This window comes from Muscardinus avellanarius, assembly GCF_963383645.1.
Source record: "Muscardinus avellanarius genome assembly, chromosome: 4".
NCBI lineage: Eukaryota > Metazoa > Chordata > Mammalia > Rodentia > Gliridae > Muscardinus > Muscardinus avellanarius.
In genome coordinates, this window is record NC_137789.1 from 36,107,178 (window position 1) to 36,128,148 (window position 20,971).

General features: G+C 38.7%; 1 protein-coding gene across 28 annotated transcripts in view; it reads right to left on the reverse strand.

Annotated features, from left to right (window-relative positions):
* Positions 1–255: 255 nt before the first annotated feature.
* Positions 256–20,971, reverse strand: part of RIMS2 (regulating synaptic membrane exocytosis 2) — a gene marked incomplete at both ends in the record, with an annotated part of 576,294 nt that continues 555,578 nt past the window's right edge. For all 28 annotated transcript variants that reach the window (XM_080694165.1, XM_080694185.1, XM_080694162.1 and 25 more), the window contains 5 exons: positions 256–474; positions 1,121–1,260; positions 2,556–2,657; positions 2,973–3,085; positions 7,220–7,361. In XM_080694165.1, coding sequence (XP_080550291.1) covers positions 256–474; positions 1,121–1,260; positions 2,556–2,657; positions 2,973–3,085; positions 7,220–7,361 — 716 coding nt within the window. The remainder of the gene's footprint in view (positions 475–1,120; positions 1,261–2,555; positions 2,658–2,972; positions 3,086–7,219; positions 7,362–20,971) is intronic.

Consider the following 20,971-nt stretch of genomic DNA (forward strand, 5'->3'; position numbering starts at 1 on the left):
TTGGTTGTCACTGAACTCCAAACCATCGGCTAGCCCTTCATCGCTCTGCTCCTTCACCTGAGGGCCTCGTTAGGGCACAATGTGTGCTGCTTCCTCTGAGAACACAGGATCGCTTTGTATCCCTAGAAACAGGCTCAGAAGACACAACATTAAGCATGCAGTGTTACCAGGGTCGGCGACCTGTGGGGGATTTTTCTTTTATTTTTTATTTTTCCTTTTGTAACGCTGGTTGCTGTGACAATAGTTTTACAGCTGCTATGAACGAGAGTAAGAAGGTCCTGTTGAACTTTCCAGAGACGACTGGGAAGCTCTTCTCGTCAGAGGTGCCAAGGTTGGATCTACTAGGGAGGAAGGGGGGAAAAGTTTGAACCATCCGATCACCATATTGGATAGCTCCAGTTCATCTAAAAGAATCTGGGCCACTCCCATAAAGGATTTGTGATCCATACGGCCGTAATCTCCCCAGACGATGATCTGTTGGGAAAATAGAGAGTAATGTCAGAATAATGGAATGCTTAACAAAAATCTTTAAGATACATTAAGATACTAAAATACAAGCTGGGTGTGGTGGCACATGCTTTTAACTCAGGTACTTGGGAGGCTGAGACGGGAGGATTGCAGGTTCAAAGCCAGCCTTAGAAACTTGGCAAGGCTCTTGGAAATCTAGTGAGACCCTGTTTCCAAATGAAACCAGGGCTAGGAGTATAGCTCAGAGGTGGAAGGCCTCTGGGTTCAATCCCTAGTACCACACGTATACAAATACATAATACTAAAATACACTCAGTTAATGTTCCAACATCAAGTTAAAATAGTTGTATTTGATTAATGGTATAGTTGCCTTTACTAGAGTCCAAAATCACATTAGGGAAACAGCTGTGGTGTTAAGGTCCCAGCAGTTGGGGAAGCTGGCGCTGTTGTGTGAAGGGGGATTTCAGGCCTGTGATTCACCTTAAGGGAACAACAGTGTGTATTGTTCTCGATCACAGGTTACTGCTTTGAAGTTCTCCAAGAGTCTCAGCTATTTGGGATATAAGAGAAGCTGACATAAAAGATACTGGATACAAGGTGTGACTCCATGAAAATGCTTTCTTATATAAAGCATCAGCAGTTAAGTAAATACCTGCAAAACCTTTCCTTGGGGACTCTCTTCAAAAGATAACAGCTGCTGGTAAAGAGGTTCCAGCGTTTTTCTTGCCACTTTTGTTTTCTTTTTGGCTATGCAGACTCCATTATCTAATAGATACACCTTTACATAGGGTGCTTGGGAAGGAAAGGAGAGTGGATTAGGTGATGCACTGTGGCCATGGGCCACCCAACTCCCACGCGACATCTGTGATGGTCTCATGCACGACTGCGAGGGCTGGCATTGACTCATGGTCACCAGCCTTGCAACCTTAGGTCAAAGTCACTCAACAAGCAGTGGATAACTGTCTGCACTGCAAGAGGTTCAGGGGATGTTGACTATCTGCTGAGTTTATACAGATTTAAACAATGAAGTAAATAAGGTGAAATGCTTCTAACAATAGCCAAAATTGATGTCTTAGTCTTTAATTTGCCAGTAATGGAAATAGTTAAGCACATTTGAAACTATATTGCTTTACCCACCTATCCCCATACATCACTCATCAAAGGCATTTATTTTTTGATGGTGCTGTGGGTACAAGATAGGGTGGAGTTTGATGTGATATGTTCAGATTAGCTAGGAAGAGGCAGTTAATTGTAAATTCTATGGCTTAAAATTCATCTGACAGACATTTCATGAAAATAATGTTCATATTCTTTATGGCAGAGTGAAGGACTTTCATAGACACCACTGTCTTAATCACCATTACAATGCATACTATTATTTTAAAATTTCTGCAAGGACAGACAAGCGAAAAGATTCAAAATTACAAGTCTGTTTGTAGAGGTGCTGAGGCTAGACACCACGTTTAAAAATTCTCAGCAATTGTTTATACACAGGATCAAATGAGGACTGCATAATGCCTCTGGGGTCCTTGTGCCATCTTCCAAGGCTTCAAGCACCTTAAATTATAATGACACTTCAGTGCAAAGTATGTGGCATAATGCTATAATAGGGCCTCTCTTTCTTGATATACAGCAGGAAGGAAAAGTCTTATAATTAGAATATTCAGCATACGTAGGATTACATTACTATGGGGGCCTATATCTATTTTTATTCTAAACCCAGAGCACTAAGGATGCCTAAAGAGAATTTGGAAGCTCTGAATCAACTAAAAAATAACAGAAAACACCATCTAACAAGAAAAAAGTACTTCTTATGTATATATTTTGATAAAATAAATCATCTAAGGGTAGTGTTTTTTATTTTGTGGTAATTTATGCTGCATATGTATTTATTTAACAACTTATCCCCACCATATTGCCCTTATTGAATGATTATTGAGGACAAATACACAACTACAATAGCCTCACACTGGCCTATTAATAGCCTTGACTAATTAAAAACTATGTTTTCAGCAACAAAATGTAGTCTCTAAATTTTATCTATGGACCATGGACAATAATAGAAAAAAAATCTCTTCTGTTTTTACCTGGCAGTGTCTTCGAACCTGGTTTTACAACAAGGCCACGGGCCCGAATGATTTCCACCTCCAACTGTCCCTTTTTGTCCATCATTCCAACCTGGATGTCACCTAATAGGGTGTGATGTGGAGACAAACACACCTTACTATACACACACACAGGAAGAGAAATGCTTTGCCCAAACAAACCCTTGGTTTAACATCTCTTCCTGTATATTTTTTTTGAATTGGAATAAGTAACAGTTTTTGCCAATGGTGTCTTCCTTTAAGATTCATAAAAAATTACAATAGGAAAAAAATAAAGATTTTATTGACAAAAAATAAGATAGTCTATTACTGCTGATAATATTGTTGAAGATTACATATGAAATATAGAGAATGTAATTTTCAATAATCCAAAAGAAATAATGTCACAGAAATTCTTACCCATGGCGGGAGTTGCCAAGGTCTGGCGTCCCACCAGCTGAGCCGGGCCAAGGCCATCCAGGAAATCGCTGAACTGGCTGTCAGAGGCCAGGCGGACACCAGGGAAGATCAGACTGAGGGGAAAATAATGTATGGGATTAAATCCTCAATCCCTACTTACTTTCAGGAAGTCTAACTTCCCCTGAGCCTCCTTAACATGGCAGAACAGTTACTACATTACTTTGCCACAGGCGGTTATTGGGTCCCAACACTCTCCTCCACTCCCCATGGCCCTTGTTCTGTATTCTCTAGCAGCCATGCATGTCACCAGAAGCTCTTGTCCCGCCACACGGCAGCTTCTGCTCATGTCTTTCTCTCTCTTGCTCCATCAGTGACACTCAGTATGTGTTAAGAATTTATATTGTGACAAGCTTTCCCATCCTCTCAGCTTCACTACAAGATAGATTCCATTAAGTATCCCTTTTATAAAGGCAGAAATGTCTGGATCATTCCCTTCAACATATGATACACTAACACACTGTTGTTTCTTTCATCTTACAAAAAAAAATACAATAAAATAAAATCCTTTCACTGACCCCACTTCCTTCTACCACCCCATTCTTTTACTTGAAATTTCTTGAAAAAGTCACTTGGTATTGTCTCCACTTTCTTTCCTTTCATTCTAGTTTGAAACTTGACTCTGATTTTGAATTTTCACCACTCCACCAAAACTTCTCAGATCAAAGTTACTATGGACAGCAGTAGTAAATCCGACTGTTAATATTAGTCATCATTGAAGTCAACAGATGATAGACACTTCCCTCCTGAAACACCGACTCACTCTGCCTCCTGGAGCCCCTAGGCTTCTAGTCTTCCTCTTTGCTCATCTGCCACTCAGCCTTAATCTCCCCACTACTTCCACCACCAACTACTGGCGCTTGACCCTTTGGCCTTCATCTTCTCTGCTGTCTGAATTGCCTTGGTGACCTCACCCAGTCTTATGTTACCTAGGCTGCCGTTGCCTACACTCACATCTCCAGGGTGGACATCCCACTTGGGCCACAAACCAGGATCCCAACTGTTTAGACTACATATATCTTCTTGGATATTTAATAGGTGCTTGAAGCTTAACTTGTTCAAAACTAACTTCCTAACCCCCTTCAAGCAAACAGAAAAATCAAACTCTGGTCCTTCCCATCTCAATATGCAGTCACTTTATTCTTCCAGTTGTTCAGCTGTGGACTCATCTTTATTTCTTCCTCTTTGTTAGAGACTGACTTGTGTCCTCTCCAAATTTATACATTGAAGTCCTAACTACCAATGTGATGCATTTGGAAATTGGGCCTTTACACAAGATAGGGTTAAATGAGGTCATAAGGCCAGGGCCCTAATCCAATGATTGGTATCCTTATAAGAAGAGGAAGAGCCAGGCGTGGTGGCACACACTTGTAATCCCCGCACTTGGGAGGCTGAGACAGGAGGATCGCACAGGTTCGAAGCCAGCCTCAGCTACTTAGTGAGGCTCTCAGCAACTTAGTGAGACCCTGTTTCTAAATATAATATTAAAAAATAGGTCTGGGAGTGTAGCCCAGAGGTAGAAAGCCCCTGGGTTCTACCCCCAGTACCACCAAAAAATAAAAATAAAAAAAAAAGAAAAGGAAGAGACAGTGTGTGAAGAGAAAAGGCCACATGAAAGCTTAAAGAGAGAGACCTCAGCACCACCCAAATCTGTGGATGGCTGGGTCTTGATTTTGCTCTGGCAGCTCTGGCAAGCTAATGTACTGTATTTCATACCTACATCAAATACATCAATAAAGCTCATCTGTTTTACTGTCGAAGTAAGTCTGAAATCTGAACTCACCAGTGCAACTACTCTGGCCCAAGGCACCATGACCTCTCTTCTGCTTTTCTGCAACAGTCTTCTGAATGGTCTTTCCCCCTCTCCCACAGTATCAGACTGATGTGCTGACACTGAAGTTAGGCCATGTCAGTCCTCTGCTCAAGATGCTCCTATGACTTCTCATCCCACTCAGGATTAAAGTGAAGTCCTTACAATATGTAAAGACCATTTAAGCTGTCCAGTCCCCTCCCACACTTTAATAGCTGGTCTTTTAACTGCTGTCCTCTCTCCACAGGGCCACCCTCAGACTGCTGATGCCAGGCAAGCTCCTGTTCCAGGGCCTCAGAACAGTTTCACCTGAAATGGTCTTCCCTCAAACGGCCAACTGCTCACTAACTTTGTTCTGAATGTGTCCTTTTCCTTTTCTACCCTGCATAAAACTCTACCCACCCTATTCTCTCTCATCTCTCTTCCTTGCTTTACTTTTTCTCTTTAACACTTATATTAGCTAATCTACTAGATATTTTACTACATCAATTTAAACAATTTTTCTTAACATCAATCTTCTCTATTTGACTGAATTTGATAAAAGTAGGGGTTTTTGTCTGTTTTGTTCACTGTTGTATTTGACCTCCTAGAACCATGCCTAGAATATGTTAAGCACCCAATAAATACTTATTAAGTCCAGCTTATTAAAATAAAGCTTAGTGCCGGGCATGGTGGCGCACACTTGTAATCCCCACGCTTCGGAGGCAGAGACAGGAGGATCGCGCAGGTTCAAAGCCAGCCATGCTGGCTTAAGAGACTCTATTTCCAAATAAAAAATATTAAAAAAATAGGTCTGGGAGTGTAGCCCGGAGGTAGAAGGGCTTCCAGGAACCCCAGTACCACCAAAAATAAATAAACAAATATAAATAAATAAATAAAGCTTAGAAAAATGAATAACTTGCTCAAGGTTCCATAGTACCAAAACACTAGATGAGAACCCAGGTCGACATAATTCCAAAGCCCATGGACTTAAACCCTGCTACAGACTCCCTTGTATGACTTCTATCCTCTGCGTTCAGCAAAGCGCTTTGGACATTAGAAGGTGAGATGGGTTAAAATTATTTATAAGAATTCATCCCATTTCTCCAATAAGACTTCAGCATCTGGAGTAGGGAACATAGTTTGTTTATTTGTTTGTTTGTTTGTTTGTTTTTGCAGTATTGGGGATGGAATGAGGAATACCCCCAGACCTATTTTTTATTTTGAAACAAGGTCTCTCACTGAGTTGCAAAGGGCCTAAGTAGTAGCTGAGGCTGTCCTTGAACCATGATCCTCCTGTCTCAGCCTCCCAAATACTGGGATTACAAGTGTGTGCCATCATGCCCGGCAGGAACATAGTTTAAACACTTTTATATCTATAGATGTGCTTTTCATAGTGCTTCACAACTATTAGTCCTCAAATATTTCTTTTTCACTTGATTCTCCATTTATTTTTAGATTCTCATGATGTACATCAGATATATCTCTTTCTTTTCACCTCAATTTCCAAATTGAGTTAGCTTCCAAATATTCAGTTATTAGGAATGTTTTAGTCTGTTTACATAAGCATCTCTTATAACCCTACTAATAAAGTTATGTAAACCATGTACATCTCTTGTGTTTATGTAACCCTGTTAGACAAATTATCCTTAGAGCATATCACTAACACATTTGTGAACTGGCTACACACCTGCCTCAGCATCTAATGTTTCTATGGTAATAGCAGAGTGAGATCAGTAAATCCTGTTTACCTCTATTAAAATTCTTTATAGCCCCATTTACAGACCTGTAGCTGTTGTTACCATTAATTTGTTGGTGATAGGGCTACACAATCTACAACTACCTTAAAAATATCTCAGGGACAGCTGATACAAAGGACAGCTACACATAAGTACATAAAAAAAGGTGCACCAACTTTTCTGATGCATTTCTTTGGGGCTATTATATTTCATAGAATTTACTTATATGAAATGGAATCATTTTACATTGAATTATTTTTCAGTACGCTCTATTCTTTTAATAATAACTCTTAAACATAGCAATACTTTTAAAAATAGGCACTGTCTAATTGTATGGCCTGACTGCTTATCATTTCTTTGCTTTTATATACTATTTCAAATGAGGGAAAGTATTTTATTGGCATGTAATAGGAGAGTCACAAAGCATCTTGTCATCAAAGCCAAACACTTTATCTCCAAACCTATTTCCTTTGATATAAAAAGCCAGACATGTCACATTGCTCAGTGGCAGGCAGAGTAGGTTCTCTTCACAGGAAATCAGCCAGTGAAATTAAAATCGCTCTCTAGAGCGAGTGAGTTTGCTCTTGTCAAGGCAGAGACAGCCAGAGGAGATGGGCTCTGGCAAGGCGTGGGAGACACGCAGCACCACTGGCCTCACTCACTTTCCTTCTGAGCTGTAGCTGTTCATGCTGCCATCTGTAGATTCCCGGCTGGCCTGTCGGGTCATCCAGTTCCTCATCTCCACTGCCAGGCCTGTTTCGGTACTCCTCTGGACGGTGCTTCGTAGTTTTTTACCTCCTGCTTCTGCAGAGACAGAAATCAGATAGCATCACATGGTGGCCGCCATTCTCTGGCAATAAAAAGCATCAGGCAACCCTCTGAGGTCCTCAGATGAAAATAACCACACAACACGCAGTGTTCCTATTAAGGAGACAGAACCAATTTTTAAAACAATCTGAAACAACGTCTTGTTGGGTGAGATAAAAAATCTTTGAGCAACACAAAAATGCCATTGTCTTATTTCCATTTAAAACAGTGTTCCAATTGTTAGAAACAAAGAGGTTCAACCTAGGGAAAATAGAATAAGCTCTGTCCTTGGTTGTAATAGCTAAATGCCAGGTTAATGTATGCCTACCATTTTGTTTTATTGTAATATTTAAATGCCAGGCTGATTTATGCCTTTTTCCTGCTTTATTTTTGTCATAGTAAAAGAATTATAAGAACATATGGTGAGAAATACTAAAATTCTAGCATTAAGTTTCATAAGAAAATCTGTTTTTGTGGCATGACCGATCATAGAATGGAATGAAGGCTATACAAAGGAGATAGAGGTCAGGGAAGAGGGCTCTCCATGCAAGGGTGGGGTTTGAGCCTAGACTTAAAAAACTAGCAGACTTAGGAGGAGAGAGAAGAGTGACCTGGGCAAGGAGAACAGTGTAGACAAGGAGAACGATGTAGACAGGGATGACCAGGTGCACCTGGGGAGGCGCCCGAAGCTCATAAAGGAGTAATGGGGAGTGAAGTAGACAAGAAGGGGCCTTCCATGTTGGGATGTGGAATTGAGAGACTACCAAAACGGAAGCAGGGCGGAGGCCAGCTTTGTATTCATTTCTTTTTTGTTAGGACTAAATATTTATCCACATCTTCTGTGCATGTCATTAGCTTTTGGGATACAACCAGATGGTAAGCTCTTTTGGTGGCCAGTACTAGCTCCTTTTCAGTCCATAAATGCTGTTGGTGCTAGTGCCTTGATGAAATATTTTTTCACTGAGCCTCTTACATTTTCTCACCACTTTGGAACACTGCTTTAAATTTCATTCAATCCATACCTTAAACTTTAATGTACATCAAAGTGCTTTAAGAATATATACAAAATATAAGTTATGACTGACCTACCACTCTAAGGGATGGTAACATTAGATAACGAATAGCAAACATGTTGTACTGATATGAATTGTAAGAAAACACAATGCATTCCCCCATGATGAGGAAAAGCTCTTATATATCGAGGAATGTTAGTTAAAAAATGTAAAAGGAATAAAAGATTTAAAAATTACCAATTTGCAATCTGAATAAAATATATTATTTAAGCAAGACTCATCAATAGAAGGTTAGATGAAAAAAGTGAGAAAATGATATTTATACGAACCAAATAATTATTCTACAAATTAGTTCTAGCTGTTAAAGAAGAAAAAAAAAAAACAAACTTTAACATGAGAGACCTGGTTATAACCATCTTAATCAAGTGATCAAACTTAGTAGTGTTAATAATAAGGGCCATAATATGTACCTTCTTATGTAAAATACACAGTATTGCCTATCAAGTTGGTTTAGTAAAAAATATACAACCTATTTCTAGTCAAGTTTTTAGGACTGACTTCCAGTTTTCAAAAATACAGGGTATGGAGTGATATGATAAATTATTTACAAGCTGGGTTTTGTGGCAAATGCTTGTAATCCCAGCATTTGGGAGGCTGAGACTGGAGGATCGTGGTTCACTGACAGCCTCAGCCACTTAGTGAGGCCCTTCACAATTCAGTGAGACCTTGTTTCAAAAATAAAGAAAAAACTAGGGCTGGGGGTGTAGCTCGGAGGCAGAATGCCCCTGGGTTTGATTCCCAGTACCACACACACACACACACACACACACACACACACACACACACAATTATATACACACAAAATCAGACAAACCTAGTATATGGTTCAATAGAGCCTAAAAAACATCACCATCATTAAATCAATCAATATATAAGAAACACAAAAGCATATAAAATAAAAGGAAATGTTAAAAAAAGAGATGAGCACACAGAGTAGACCTTAACATCCGTGATTTTAATATTTGTGATTTTATTTCAAAATGATCATCAAATGACTACATCAAAAGTGATTAATTTTCCCCCCAGGTGTGAACTGGAGGCATCAGAGGGTGGTAGGCTGGTGTGAGGGAGCACAGCAAGGGCTGAACTTTTCCATGTAGCTTCCTGTGAACAGCATCCTTACGAAAAACATTCACTGAATGAGGGATACTTTGATGGCGTCTGACATGTGGAATGAAGACAGCCTATAGGAAACGTGTGACTTAGGAAGGACGGGAGCATCTGAAAGATCTCTGGGTACAGTCTTCCCAATGCCAGAGATCTCTTGTTTTTTTAATTTAACGTCCAACTCTATCAAGCAAAAGAGACTTGAAAATCTGTTATTACTGGACAACGAGAGCCAAGCACCACTTGTCAGTGAGCATGCAGTCCTTGTGCTTACATACGGCTTTACCCATGTGTATTTTTATAACGACTAACAATCTCTGTATAGATGCAGCATCTAAGGGCCCCACTAGATGGTATGTTTTCCCAAAGCCTCATGGTAAGCAGCAGAACCAGAATTTGTGCAGTTGCCACACTTCGGATTCCCTGCTATTCTATTAATTTGTTGTCAGCATAACTACACAGGTAGCTTGTGTTCAGCTGTCCATGAGACGGCACGATGCTAACTCTAATGGCCCCGTTAGCAGCAGCCTGCTGAGGCGGGAAGAGCAGAACACAAGGAGGAGGTCAAATGCTTCTCTACTGCGTATTTACAGGCTGGGTGATGCTCAGCAAATTGTCCTCTCTGTGACTCAGTTTTCTCAAATGGTGAAATGATAATGATAACAATGCTGTGGATCCATTAGGATTTTTTGTGAGAATTAAGGAAAATAAACATTTTAAGTGCTTAGAAGAGTGTCTGATACTTAGAATGTCTTCAACTAATGGCACTGTTGTTGCTGTTATTATTATCATTATTATCAGATAAGGAATCAGAAAGCATGTATTCTAGGCTAGCCTCCACCACAAACTAGCTGGCTGTCTGGCCTTCTCTGAGTCACATCCCCTCTCTGAGTCTCTGGCTCATCATCTATGAGAAGGCAGGTGGAGGAGGGCAGATGATCTCCGGTACCTTTAAGTTCTAAAGTCTGAGTTTGCATCATTAGTGTACAATGAAGACCACCATTAATAATATGCATCGGGGAGATATCCTGCTCATTGTTATCTGATAGACTCAAAGCATTCTTGATAATATACTGTTTATCATAGCTATTGAGATACTATTTATAGTAGCCCTTTATAGCCTGAATTTTAAGTGTTCCATCATACAAAACACTTATCGGCATATTTAAAAAGTAAATTTATTTTTTTAGCACCACAAGATCTTTGTGTCACATCCACAATGAAGTATTTTAACCTAAATATGATGCCTTATGGTGACTCATGTTTAATGTTCCAACGATGTGTCATGTTATGCAACCTAAAAACTGAATCTGCATAACAGTGAAGGTCTATACAAAGTGAAGTAGGCAGAATTTTGAGATGCCCTCCACGATTATGTGACTTTACATGGCAAAGAATATTTTGCAGGTGTAATTAAGATAACTAATCAGTTGGCTTAGAGATGGGAAGATTATTTGAGTGTCCCCAGCATAACCACATAAATCCTTTAAAAGCGCGGTGCTTTCTTGATTTGAAACAAAAGAAGGAGTCAATGTGCCTTTGCTGTCTTGAAGACAGAGGGGCCTGTGGGAAAGATCTGAGGAAAGCCACCGCCTCACTGGCAGGTATCCAGACAGCAGGGGCCGGAGGCCTATAACTGCAAGGGACCAGATTCCACCATCCACCTGAGTGACCCTGCAGCACTTTAAAAATACTTTAAAAATAGCCGGGCGTGGTGGCGCACGCTTGTAATCCCCGCGCTTGGGAGGCAGAGACAGGAGGATCGCGCAGGTTCGAAGCCAGCCGCGCGCACTGGCTTAGGAGACCCTGTTTCCAAATAAAAATGTAAAAATAGGTCTGGGAGTGTAGCCTGGAGGTAGAAGGGCTTCCAGGAATCCCAGTACCACCAAAAAAAAAAAAAAAAAAAAAAAAAAAAAAAAACCTTTATTATTTCTCAGTCGCCAGACAAAAATTTAGCCCGATCAGCATCTTCATTTGGCCTATTTGATACTCTAAGAAGAAATGCTACCCACTGTGCTAGGCTTGTGATCCTCAAAACTGTGAGCTAATAAATACCGTTTTCAGTTGCTAGCTTTATCATATTTATTATACTACAATAGAAAGCTAATACAGTAAATTCTGTGTCCTATTTGTATATATGTGCTAAATATGTTATCTATTATATATTTACCATTTATTCATTATATTATTATTCATATATATGCATATCTAAACATATGCATGTATTTCTTCAAATGTGTTTTATTTATTTAAATATATTTATGTTTATTTAAATATATGCATGTTTAAATGGGGAGATATAAAAATTATTCTATTACGACCATATGGGTGGACCAATTGAAATTCTAAAACCTTAGCTATAATTAAAAAACAGTATATTTGTGTGCATGTGTGTCCTCTGTGTGTGTGTGTGTGTGTGTGTGTGTGTGTGTGTGTGTGTGTGTGACTAAAAAATACTAAAGTAGCAAACCCTAGAACTAAGGTCCAGATGGGGTCGTTGAGCCCTTACACGACTTACTCTATTAGGTATTTTAAGCCAAAGTGCATTTGGAGAAGATGCCTGTAGGTAAAAATCAAGTTCTTGAACTGCAAAACATCATAGGCAGCAAGCAGAACACAGGAGGAGTCCTTGTTATTCTGCTCTGCTTAATCTCATGACTCATTTACTTGGCAACTCTATATTCAAAGAAAGCCACTTGACTAAAAGAAAGACCAAAGGACCAGTTTCCCTCACAGTATCTGAAAACCTAGAACATCTCTGGTGACTTGACAATAAAAATCAAAAGGTCCTCCCTGCCACCAACTTGGAAACTGTCCTAGGCTCTGCCCAGGACGAGGCTTACAACTCGATGCCAAACAGCTTCATGTGACTTCTTCCAAATCTCGGACCCACAGAATCTACTTCCACTTGCTCTCACCTGCAAAGTCTCGTCTACTTCAAGCACACCTCCTGTGGGTCTTGGATTTTCTCAACATCCATATGGGAAATGATTTATGGGAAAAAGTTGTAGGCTGGCCAATTCTGGAAGTGGCCTTTATTTTTAGTTTAGACAATTTGTGTGCTTTAAGGCATTGTCTTTACACTTTATTGAAAATTACTATTTTTAGAGTAAATATAATCTAGAGAAGCCATGTGCATTACTTTTAAAGAATTTAAAAAATGCTTTAAAAATTAGAATTTCTTAAATTATTGACTCATGTAATTTGGGAAAGCAATCTTGGGAGTGTTGTGTTCATATGCAGGTTATGTACTGCCTCATTGTAGAAATGGGAAAGTTGAGGTCCTCAATAGCCAGCTCCTCTTCGAAAACTTTTTCTTCTTCAAAACCCATGAGTAATTTCAACTTGTACTTTAACTATTTTATACCATGTTCCTCTAATTCCTCAAACTTTAATTGTAAGAATTAGCTTCAGCCTTTTTACCATCTTCCATCAATAGATTTCTTATTAGGACATGAAAGAGTAAACTTATCTACCTATTATGGGTGCCAGTGTAATAAGTAGGTTACTGTAACTGCATATAAAATTTGTGCACTTATATTTTTTGTCAAGGCTTCTTAGTATAACAAATAAAACAAAGCCTTTCAATTTCTTTTGGACTAATCAAAGATCTGTATTAACAAAACAGGAATTAACAGTTGTCTCTCAAAACTGGTTAACATAAACCTATTCATTCCAACCGTTTTTTCACAACTATTACAAAAGTTATATAGGGACTAGCTACAGCAACAGTGAACTCCAAGATGACACCTCAATCATGGTAGACACTTGAACTAGTAAAATATATTTATTTTTCACACCGACCTCTGAAGTTAGGTGTGGTCATGTAGCTTGTGTGACAAATGAAATGTGAACATAACTAGCCTGTGCAAGTTCACAGCAGATTTAACAACTGGTGTCCAATTTGCCACGACTGACTCCTTCTAAAGTTGAAATAAATAGTGGGTGTTTCCATCAGCCTAGCTACCTCCCCGAGTACAGCCACACATAAGACTATCGATGGATAGTAGCAGGAGTAAGAAATACATTTTTCTGTTCTAAACTACTTATGTTCTTAGTTATTATAACAAGGAAGAGTGAGACATGAACTTTTCTGTTCTAGAGTACTGATGTTCTTAGTTATGATTACAACTTAGCCTGACAGACACACTTAGAGTAGCCGTAACACATATTTTTTCTCTTATAAACAAGAGATATTAAAGTTGGGGAAAAATCCAATTCCAAATTCAAAACAAAAGAAGAAAAGAGCTGTTTCTTAACTTGGAACTATGCAGAGACACTTTGGATATAAAATCCACCTATCTCTAGCGTTGCATGGTGGTTATTATTACCATCATTTTCTATATAAAACTGTCTCAGTCCCATAGCTGGCAAACAATATAGATAAGATTTTAAATTTAAACTTCAGCAATGTCAAAGCCTCTGCTCGTTTTTGCTGAACAAACATGCTGGTTTCCATCTTCACTTCATATTTTGGACACTAATTTCTAATTCTAGAGTAATCAGGAACTTGAAACTTCATTTCATGTTATTCTCAGAAAAAAACTAAAGTAAATGGTTTTATGGACAATGCTGCGATTTAGCTTGTTCATCCTCTGTGTGTTTTTGTGAAAAATGAGAAAATGTCAGTTTCATCGCTAACTCCTGACTTTGTGAAGATGGTGGCAACATATATTTATGATGAAAATGGAAACAAAATGTGCTAGAAATAATTATTCTCCATAATTTCCATAAGCATTTCAATCTCTCAGCATGTCACTTTAGACCTACTCAGACTCAAAAGTGGAGATTTCATCTAATGATCCCTAGCAGTTAGACACTATGAGAAACTCTGGCTTTGCCACCATGTGGATGGAAAAGAAACCTGACCTCTTTGTGTCTTATCCTCATCTGCAAAACAGAGGGGCCACACCGAGGACCAGAATACCCACCCCCATTATGGATTACTGTAATTATCAACTGACATTCTACAAGAAACAAAACCAAGCTTATGATTCTTTTTTTTTGGAGGGGTACTAGGGATTAAACCCAGGGGCCTTCTACCTCCAAACTACACCCCCAGCCCTTTTTTTACTTTTTATTTGGAAACAGGTCTCTGAAGTTGCTGAGGCTGGCTTCAAACCTGCCATCCTCCTATCTCAGTCTCCCAGGTACCGAGATTATGGGCATGTACCACCATGCCCAGTCATGTCTCTTGTATAAGATCATTCTATAAGTTTTTTCTATAAAAGTAAAGATTGGTTGTCATCATTGGCTTACTCTCTAAACTTACCTTCTAAACTAAGAAAAATGTAATTGGGAATTATATGATCAGTTATAGGATCAAAAATATATGCTCATATTTATTACTCTCCCTTACTATATAGTTAGTAAATAACAAATATGTAGGGGATGAATAAATGAACAAGTATTTTGATGGTTTCCCTATTCATATCGTGGAATAGAAAGAAACTATTAGAGCTAAAAGGAACTATACTGATTAAACTACTTTTTCTACTGCATTACAAGAGTGCTTGAATGCCATGCATTCTTTGCTCTGCACCTGGAGATGGGGTAACCTTAGCTCTATGAAAAATAAGAACACTATTTTCCAAAAAAATGAATGAAACATATATGATATGCAATATGTATCACTTAAGGTGCCTTGTACAATCAGAAAAAAAATATCTTGGCAATTTAGACCAAAAAAAATTGCTAATGGATGTTGGATAGACGATAGACTCTCTGGGAAGTCTGGAGAACCTAGATGATAGGCAAGGAAAGATGTCCACAACCACACTGCAGAGCTGGTCCTCAGAGGACCAAACTACCACCACTGCCTGGGGCCGACATCGCAGCTTGCCCATCATCAGCACTGATGGGGAGTCACTGCATACTGCTGTAGGACCCACTCCTAGAATCTGTATATCCCGGACACATCCTCATTGGTCTGTGGTGTCTGTTTCTTTGATGGCAATCAAGGTGATGTATGCTAAGTACTATATGAGTAATATTACTCAACTAACTTGTATTGTTCAGTTGAAGGTTATGTGAATGATAGAAATGTTCTACAATGCTGCATTGTCCGGTAAGGTCATCAGCAGACACATGTACATAACTGGGCATTGGAAATATGGTTAGTGTAACCAAGAACTAATTTTTTCACTTGATTTTATTTTTTTGCGGTGTTATGGATGGAACCCAGGGGCATTTTTACCTCTGAGCCAAAGCCCCAGTCCTATATTTTAGTCTTTTATTTTGTGAAACAGGATCTCAATGAGTTGCAAAGGGCTTCGCTAAGTAGCTGAAGCTATCTGTGATCCTCTGGTCTCTGCCTCCTAAATGCTTGGCTTGATTTATTTAAATTTAAATTTAAAAAGCCACAGATGGTTAGTGCCTCATGTATTGAATAACACTGAGCATAAAGAGCTTGAGGTTCAGAAGGCAAAATTATTTTGAAACGGGACCACAAAGGAATATTTATCATAATAACATTGTTCACAACTTTACTCCAAGATAGGTGTTATTACATACATTTCACATAAAAATGAGGAAACTAAAGCTGAAAGAAATTAAGAATCTTGATTAGTTCATACAACTAGGAATAGGTGGAGACAGTATCTCAAATGCAGGTCCCTGTGGGCTTTTCTCTGCCTACAGAAGCTCTTATAGCTTCTGAAGATTTCATAGGTAGATGAGCTATCCGCTGAGCATTGATGGACAAGTAGACAGGATTATGTATGTGGTAGAGGAAGAATAGACATGAACAAAATTTTAAAGGCAAAAAGTAAAGAAGCTTAGTTTTATACAATTACTAGCCTTGCAAGCTGAAGAAGCTCAACTGCATGTAAAAACGAGATTTTTAAAGATATGAAATGCCAAGCTAAAGGCTTTACTTAGAAGAAGATGGGAATTTGTCAAGAGTAGTGTCAAGATCAAGGTAATTGACACGGAGGCAATGAATTGGATTGGAGTGGAGAGATCCAGAAAGTATAGACAGAGGTCGGGAAGTTATAGATGATTTCAAAGATAAGATAATATGGTGCCAAATTATCAAGATGTCAATGAGAAGGGCGAAGATGAATGAGGACTGAGAAAACTTGGAAAGGATGTGTTTCTTTAGTAGCAGACTAGTTGGTGGTCTCTGGGACACATATGGTCAATAATTATGTTTTCTTTGTCCCATGTTTGAGAATTTTTACTTCTGTGCTCACATTTTAAAGTTTAAAGGCTTTAAATGATCAAATGGATTTATACTTGTCTTGGGGGAAATGAGAGTGAATTTGCCAACCTCCAGCTGATTGTCTGCTTGATGTAGATTAGCTAGAAATGACTGTTCTCCATTCCTCTCTGGAGAGTGAGCTTTCTCCAGCTTTTCAGAGTCCTTGCTGTTCCCTTTTGTCTAAACCTGTCCAACTTTACTGATATATGTTACCTTCTTAGCCCCTGATTTATAGGAATAATAAGGAAACAACTGATTGCTGATGGATCCCTTGTTTTAAATGGCTAAAATGATTTCCTTGTATTTTAGTCCCACTAGACAAAATCTAAGCCTCAAGAAATGATACTTGCTCCTTTGCTCATGATGATTCAGACAAAAATAGATACTTTTGGTGATCTCTGCGGAGATCACAATAACCACCTCCCTTCCTAGCTGCCCATGGGAACGCATTATTTATACACATAGTGTTGCTCTCTGACTGTATTACACTGGACCAAGCACGAGAAATCAAATCTCTTCTCAGGAACTTGGGATTGGGATAGAGCAGGACAGTTTGCTGTGTAAGTGGAATTGTTAGGTGAACTCAGAGGCCACTGACTACCATTTTCCATCAGACATGTGGTCTGTGTAATTAATAGAGCGAGAGAGAGAGCTGGCTGCTGAAAAAAGATCAAAGCAGCCATGCAGAGACGGAAGCAAAGGTAAGAAATGGAAAAAAAGCGCTCAAGGCATCCCAATGGCTTGCTAGCTTGTAGTTCAGGCCCTCATGAGGCCTAGAGGGATTTCTGCTCATGGGTTTGGTGAGGCATCTTAACAAGGCATTATTTACATTAAAACAAGTCCCAATTTTGTTTTCATTAGGAAATAAAGGGAAATGACAATTCAACACTAGAATTGATATTTTTATGCTGGCTTCCTCTTCCATTGTTCATATATATAGAAGGTAAATCTCTGTCTTCCCCAATCAGAAACAACTACAGCATGAGATAGAACAAATATACAGAATTATCTTTTCTGATCCATAATAAAGGCCTACTTAATAACAGCAGAGAGCATTTATATTGAAACAATCCTCAGTAGGACTGGGCTACTGCTGTTACAACTTTCCAGTGGGTTTCTTTTCTAAGTCATTACCTATAAAATGTCTCCACAGGGAAATTGGGTCCCATTACTGGTTTTGAATTCAGTGAACTTATTATAGGATGCAAGTAAACTATGGTTTAATTTGACATTTACATTAAAGTTTTAAATTACTTTAAGGATACTGTTTGGACACAAAACAGTAAAAGATTCAGCTTCTTAAAGAGGTAATATTTGATAAGCACTCTGACTGGAATGTTCTTTTACTAAATTTACTTTTTAAATTCCAAATCTTTCACTTCACTTAATCTGCCTGAAAAAGAAATCTGATTAAAAATACTGTGCCTTTGTTGACTATGGCACGGACTCATTTATGGAATGATTTACTATACACACCATAATGTAGGAAAAGTAACATCTCCTATAACAAAAACCTGCAATAGACTCTGGCTGTTTATTTGGAGCCTAAGTTTGGCTTTATGAAGATGTGCAAATACCATGATCATTACATTTAAGAAACTCCAGATCACACAGTAACTTTTTAAAATAGTTAAATATAAGAGTTAACAGTGAGTTATAATAATTTTAAGCTTGAAAAGAATGATAGAACCATATACTGTTATTACTAGACATAAACTGAATACCTACTGTGCTGAATATGATCCTCTGCACTTGAGAATTATATTTAAACATAGAGAGAAATTTTTATTTCTAACCTTTATTTTGTGGTACCAGAGATTGAACCAAGGGGTGTTCTATCTCTGAGTTAATCTCCAACTCTTTAAATTTATTTTTTTTTCTAATTTTGAAAGGGTGTCTCATTGCGTTGCCCAGGATATCCTTGAACCTTCCTGTCTTAGACACCAAACTGAATATTAAGAATTAAGGGGTAAGAATTACTGTACATGAGAATTAGAGCAAGACAATGTCTTTTTATACTCCTTCTACAGGATGTCTCTCAGTGAGGTGGGGAAAGTTTTAATGCCAGTCTATTTATTTTGCTTTTATATTAATTTTTCAGAGCTTTACTACTATCATATGCAGAGATTCTTTTATCAGCTTTTTTTTAGTGATTTAAAAATATTCCTATTTTTAGATGATTTTTCTGTTTAATTTTCAAGCCAGTGGTATACAAAATAAATCAGAAAGGTTGGTTCATTCAGTTAAATAGTACTAAGTTGCTAGAACCCCTTCTGTATGATCGTCAAACCATACTTTAACCAAAGGTAACAGACCTTAAAATCAAGCAGGCCGGTGACGCGTGCTCGCAATCCCAGTGCTTGGGAGGCTGAGACAGGAGAACCCATGAGACAGCTCTGAAGCCAGCCTCAGCTATTTAGGCCCTCTGCAACTTAGTGAGACTGTTTCCAAATAAAGTATAAAATACGTCTGGGAGTATAGCCCGGAGGTAGAAAAGCCCCTACGTTCCACCCCCAGTAACCACCCCCCCAACCCACACACAAATCAAGCAGGCCAAATTCATCTCATGTTGTGTGGAAAACAAGCATCACTAGCTTAGGACCACAGGTATTGTTAAGATTGCCTCTGCGAAACCAGATCCCTAGGTACTGAAAAACGTGCCATTTTCCTTTATTTACAGTCATAACCATCTGCTCTTGGATATTTGGTTGTAAAGTTGTAGGGCTGGTTCTCCTATTAAGAATGGTAGCCGGGCGTGGTGGCGCACGCTTGTAATCCCCGTGCTTGGGAGGCAGAGACAGGAGGATCGCGCTGGTTCGGAGCCAGCCTCGCTGGTTTAAGAGACTCTGTTTCCACATAAAAATGTTAAAAAATAGGTCTGGGAGTGTAGCCCATGGGAGTGTATACCAGAGGTGGAAGGGCTTCCAGGAACCCCAGTACCACCAAAAAAAAAAAAAAAAAAAAAAAAAAAAAAAAAAAAAAAAAAAAGAATGGTAAACCAAGCACTGTGTGCATGTAAGGTCGCACTCACTACGAACTACATTGTGATGTAAGATTATAATGTAATGCCGGGCGTGGTGGCGCAGGCTTGTAATCCCCACGCTTGGGAGGCAGAGACAGGAGGATTGCACAGGTTTGAAGCCAGCCTCTCTGGCTTAAGAGACCCTGTTTCCAAAGAAAAATATAAAAAATCGGTGTCTAGGAGTGTAGCCCGGAGGTAGAAGGGTTGCCAGGAACCCCAGTACCACACACACCAAAAAAAGACTATAATGCACCAGTAAAAAAAAAAAAAAAAAAAAAAAAAAAAGTAACATTTCTGTGTGAGAGCTTCTTCTTTCTTAGAATTATCTCTCATTTTAAAACATTCTATTTCAAGCCAGGGATGGTGGTGCATGTTTGTAATCCAACTACTTGGGAGGCCCAGACAGGAGGATCACAGGTTCGAAGCTAGCCTCGACAACTTTGCAAGGCCCTCCACAACTTAGTAAGATCCTGTTTCCAAATAAGAATAAAAAATCAGGCTAGGGGTTTAGCAGTGGTAAAATGTCTCTGGGTTCAATTCCTGGTGCCACAATAAATTAATAAATAAATAAATAAATAAATATCATACTATTTCTACTAACATTACACATTAGAGAGGGAGACTCAGTGTTAGGGCCATCTAATTTTATAGGGAAAATAACACTTTCTCATAGTGTTGAAAGATAAAGCAAGCAAATATAACTTATAAATAGTTTAATAGCAGGAGAAGTATTATGACTTTTACTTTTATTTAAAAAAAAAAAGCCTCAGAGATTTAGAGAACTTCTGTCTGGAATATATAACTCAGATACATGGATGGGGAACCAAAAAAAAATAGTATACAAAAAAGATGCCTCAAATACCAGTTGATAATCTTAAGTTGTTTTGCTTATAGAAGTGTTGTCCCTTTCATCCTCAGTGAAGTCAGCCCCATTTAGATTTATGACCTGTGGGCAAGTTGTTTAACTTCTCTGAGTACTTTCACAAGTACAAAATCAGGAAAACAACTTCCTCAAAGAATCATGAAATTAAAAGGCCATGGCACTAGAAGGTATGAAATAAATGGTAACTATTATTATGGTACTTGTTTTCCAAGACCCTAGCATATTACAAAGAAATGCAGTAGGACAACGAACAGATGGTGTTGTGGTGTCCCCTGTCATCCCAGTACTTGACGCTGAGACAGGAGGACTACAGGTTCAAGG